At 39.2% G+C, this 4,543-nt stretch overlaps 1 protein-coding gene across 2 annotated transcripts in view; it reads left to right on the top strand.

Moving 5' to 3' along the window:
* Nucleotides 1–4,543, top strand: part of LOC105548463 (cytochrome P450 20A1) — a 74,403-nt gene that overhangs the window by 56,930 nt on the left and 12,930 nt on the right. For both annotated transcript variants that reach the window (XM_011992489.1, XM_011992488.1), the window contains exon 9: nucleotides 1,735–1,855. In XM_011992489.1, coding sequence (XP_011847879.1) covers nucleotides 1,735–1,855 — 121 coding nt within the window. The remainder of the gene's footprint in view (nucleotides 1–1,734; nucleotides 1,856–4,543) is intronic.

Genomic DNA, 4,543 nt, shown 5'->3' with positions numbered 1-4,543 from the left:
GGGAGGCTGAGGCAGGAGAATGGCCTGAACCTGGGAGGCGGAGCTTGCAGTGAGCTGAGATCCGGCCACTGCATTCCAGCCTGGGCAACAGAGCGAGACTCCGTCTCAAAAAAAAAAAAAAAAAAAAAAATTCTATAGTTCACTCAGAAGCCGTAATGATGAAGAGGCATATGTAGGGAAAAGTTAAGGACAGGAAGTCACTCATGTTTTTTGTGAACTCTAGATATAAAAAAACTAATCAGAGTAATTGAGTACCAGGTAACTACTGATTTTAATGATAACAATATGGGTAATAAGGTGTATCAGGAAAACTTTTTTTATAAATTAACTTTGAGATTAAGTTAACCCTTAGCTCAGGAAAGAGATCATTGGTAAGTGAAGTACAAGTTACTAGAAGGATATTAAGAAGTATTTGACACAGGAACAATAGAGCTACAGATGGTGTCACCTCAAACATATTCTAGGGAAAGAGGTAGTATAGATGTTCAGAAGGTTCCATTCTTTTAATAGTTATAATCCCAGTGTATTACTACAGAAATTATAATTACTCTTTTTCCTCTGTTTTTTTTCTCAACATGTAATTTCTTTACATTTTCATTTCTTCTGGTTTTTTCTCAACATGTAATTTCTTTACATTTTCATTTCCTCAATGAATATAATCCATAAACAAGTTTAAGCAAAAGTAAGCCATGAGCCATTCATCTTCCCATTTGTTAATTGAGATAAATGTGATATTCTATTTGTTAAAAGTACAGATGTTTGGACATTACCATAAACCTACTGAACCAGAATTTGTGAATGTGAGGTTATAGCATCAGCCATCTCCCAGGTGGTTTTTGAGAACCACTGTTTTTTTTTTGTTGTTGTTTGTTTGTTTGTTTGAGACAGGGTCTCACTTGGTTTCCCAGGGTGGAGTGCAGTGGCATGATCACAGCTCACTGCAGCCTCAACCCCTTGGGCTCCAGCAATCATCCCATCTCAGCCTCCCAAGTAGCTGGGACTACAGGCACACACCACCACACCCAGCTGATTTTTGAGTTTTTTGTAGAGATGGGGTTTTGCCATGTTGCCCAGACTAGTCTTGAACTCCTGAGCCCAAGCAATCCCCCAGCTTCAGATCCCCTCCCAAAGTGATCCCCTCTGCGCAATCCCTCCCAAAGTGCTGGGATTACAGATGTGAGCCACCATGTCTGGTTGAGAACTATTCTAAGCAATAACCAGTCACAAATTTTGAGCCAGTGTATTTACCATCACAGGTAAATATGTTAGAATATTGATTTATTGATAAATCTGCTAGCTTGATTTGTCTGAATCATTTCATTAGTGCTCCTAAGTGAACTGATAAATCAATTTAATAAGGTTGAGTGCATCCGATAATCAATTGCAATAACCAACATTGAGCACTCCTACAGATATGAAATTTATTTATTATCATAACTATTTTACCTAAGGTAAAATTAATTGGCTCTGGTTACTTACCAGTTTCAAGAAAGAAGGCATCCAGATTGCACTATGTCTGTTGGAGGGCAATCCATAAATATTGATGTTCCATTCAGTGAAATACAAACCCTGTGAATAATTTTACTTTTTGGTACCACTTATGTTATCTTCTATATCATAGGAGAAAAAAAGCAAATATAAAAACACCACTCTAAATAATTAGTTTTTTTCTTATTCTATACCCAAGCCACGAGTTAGCGATTTTCATTGTTATTCATGTAATGTTTCACCTAGTGTGTACCTGGGCAATCTGTTTTTTAACCACCTCTGAAGAAGTTCAAAAAAAATTATATGAAGAGATAAACCAAGTTTTTGGAAATGGTCCTATTACTCCAGAGAAAATTGAGCAGCTCAGGTAAGGACACAATAAAAAGAGGAGATTATTAAAAGGTAAATTTGAACTGGCTTATCTAATTTAAAGCTATTGTTGCTATTTAGGAAAGCTATATATTTTTATAGGACTTCAAGTATTTATACGTAGATTTTATTAGGTAAATGAATCTGCTTTTTAAAATCATAAGGTTGTGTGGGAAATGTTTAACTTAGCCTGTTAAATAGTACTAGTGAAGTCAAGCAAGTATGACACTCATACTTTGTTGATGGTAATAAAAAACAGTACAGCAACATTAGATAATAATTTAGTAGGCTTGACCAGATGTGGTGGCTTACACCTGTAATCCCAGCACTTTGGGAGGCCAAGGCAGGCGGATCACTTAAGCCCAGTAGTTCAAGACCAGCTTGGGCAACACGGCAAAAACCCATCTGTACTAAAAATACAAAATATCAGCCAGGTGTGCTGGGACACGCCTGTAGTCCAAGCTACTCAAGAGGCTTAAGTGGGAGGATCGCCTGAGCTCAGGAGGTTGAGGCTACAGTGATTGCATCACTGCACTCCAGCCTGGGTTACAGAGCGAGACCCTGTCTCAAAAGAAAAGAAAACAATAGAAAACAATATAGTAGGCTCTTAAAAAGTTCAACATACACTTATATGACCCAGCAATTCCACTCTTTGGAATTTCATTCCAAGATAAATGAAAACATGACTACACAAAGACCTGTTTGCATATATTCATAGCAGTATTATTCAAAATAGCCCAAAATTGGAAGTAGTTCAAATGTTCAACTGGTAAATAGATAAACAAATTGTGGTATTACCATACCATAGAATACTACCAAGTAATAAAAAGGAACACCATATTAATACACACAGCAACACAGATAAATCTTAGTGATTTAAGTGAAAGAGTGAAACATAAAATACGGCTACTGTATGATTTCATTTGTGTGAAATTATAGAAAAGGCAAATTATGGTAATAAAAAGCATTCTGTTGGGGGTTAGGAATGGGGACAGGATCAACTACAAAGGGGCATGAAGAAAATGAAACTGTCGGCCGGGCGCAGTGGCTCACGCCTAAAATCCCAGCACTTTGGGAGGCCGAGGAGGGTGGATCACGAGTCAGGAGATCGAGACCATCCTGGCCAACATGGTGGAACCCCGTCTCTACTAAAAATACAAAACATTAGCCGGGCACGGTGGCGGGCGCCTGTAGTCCCAGCTACTCGGGAGGCTGAGGCCGAAGAATGGCGTGAACCCAGGAGGCGGAGCTAGCAGTGAGCCGAGATCGCGCCACTGCACTGCAGCCTGGGCGAAAGAGCGAGACTACTTCTCAAAAAAAAAAAAAGAAAGAAAATGAAACTGTCTTATATATTACTTGTGATTGTAGTTACACAATTGTATACAATTACTAAAATTCAAACTGTACAGGTAAAATGGGTTAATTTTATTGCATATAACCATACCTTAATTAATTTTTGTTTTAAATTGCAACTGTGACTGCTTTGGGGTTAGAAGTCTGAGACTGGGTAGCAAGCAACCCTACCTTGGAGCATAAAATCAACTATAGAGAAGATAGAGTGGCTGGGCACAGTGGCCCACACCTGTAATCCCACCAATTTGGGAGGCAAAGGTGAGAGGCTCACCAGAGCCCGAGAGTGCAAGACTAGCCAGAGCAACCTGGCAAAAACCTCATCTCTAAAAAAAAAGATACAAAAAATTAGCTAGGGATGGTGGTGCATGCCTATAGTCCCAGCTACTCAGGAGGCTGATATAGGAGAATCACCTGAGCCCAGGAAGTCCAGGCTGCAGTGAGCCATGATCACACCACTACACTCCATCCTGGTAACAGTGAGACCCTCTCTCAAAAAAAGAAAAAAAAGAAAACAAGATAACCACTGGAAAGAACTGGGAGGCTTTTAAATGTTGGAAGTTTTATTTATTACATTGAATGTAACTACTTTTTTAAAAGTAATACTAGTTGCCTTTTGAAGTTTTTATCATATAGAAGTGTATGAAGTCGAAGGTGAAGTTCCTTTGTAAATGTGTGCCCGTAAGCCGGTAACAATTGGGCTGGGTGCAGTGACTCATGCCTATAATCCCAGCAATTTGGGAGGCTGAGGCTGGAGGATTGCTTGAGCCCAGGAGTTTGAGATCATTCAGGGCAACATAGAGGGAGCCTGTCTCTACAAAATATTTAAAAATTAGACAGACATAAAGGTGTGTACCTGTGGTTACAACTACTAGGGAGGCTGAGGTGAGAGGATCGCTTGAACTTCGGAGCTTGAGGCTGCAGCATGATAGAGTGTCACTGCACTCCAGTCTGGGAAACAGAGCAAGAACCTGTCTCTTAAAAATAAATAAGGAAATAAATAATTTTTTAAAGTTTAAACTCTCTAATATAGCTCACGAAGCATTTCAAAAGCTGGGCCTTGTGTACTCACCTTATCCTCACTTGTGCCTCTTCATAGCTTTCAGTTTAGCTCTACTCAAAGTCTTTTGTTTCTTACCTCCTGTCCTGGCTTTTGCACAAACTGTTCCTCTGTATAGATTCTCTTTTTGTCTCTCCTTTAGTTAAGTCCAGGTGTTGGGTTTTGGTTTTGGGGTGGGGTTTTTTTTTATTGTGGGTGGTTTGAGTGTTTTTTTTTCTTTTTTATGTTGCTGTTTTGCAGATTTCAGCCTGTGTTTGTTTCTCTCTCTCTCTCTCT

Source organism: Mandrillus leucophaeus, unplaced genomic scaffold (genome assembly GCF_000951045.1).
Source record: "Mandrillus leucophaeus isolate KB7577 unplaced genomic scaffold, Mleu.le_1.0 Scaffold411, whole genome shotgun sequence".
Classification (NCBI taxonomy): Eukaryota; Metazoa; Chordata; class Mammalia; order Primates; family Cercopithecidae; genus Mandrillus; species Mandrillus leucophaeus.
This window is presented reverse-complemented; position numbering and strand designations above follow the sequence as displayed.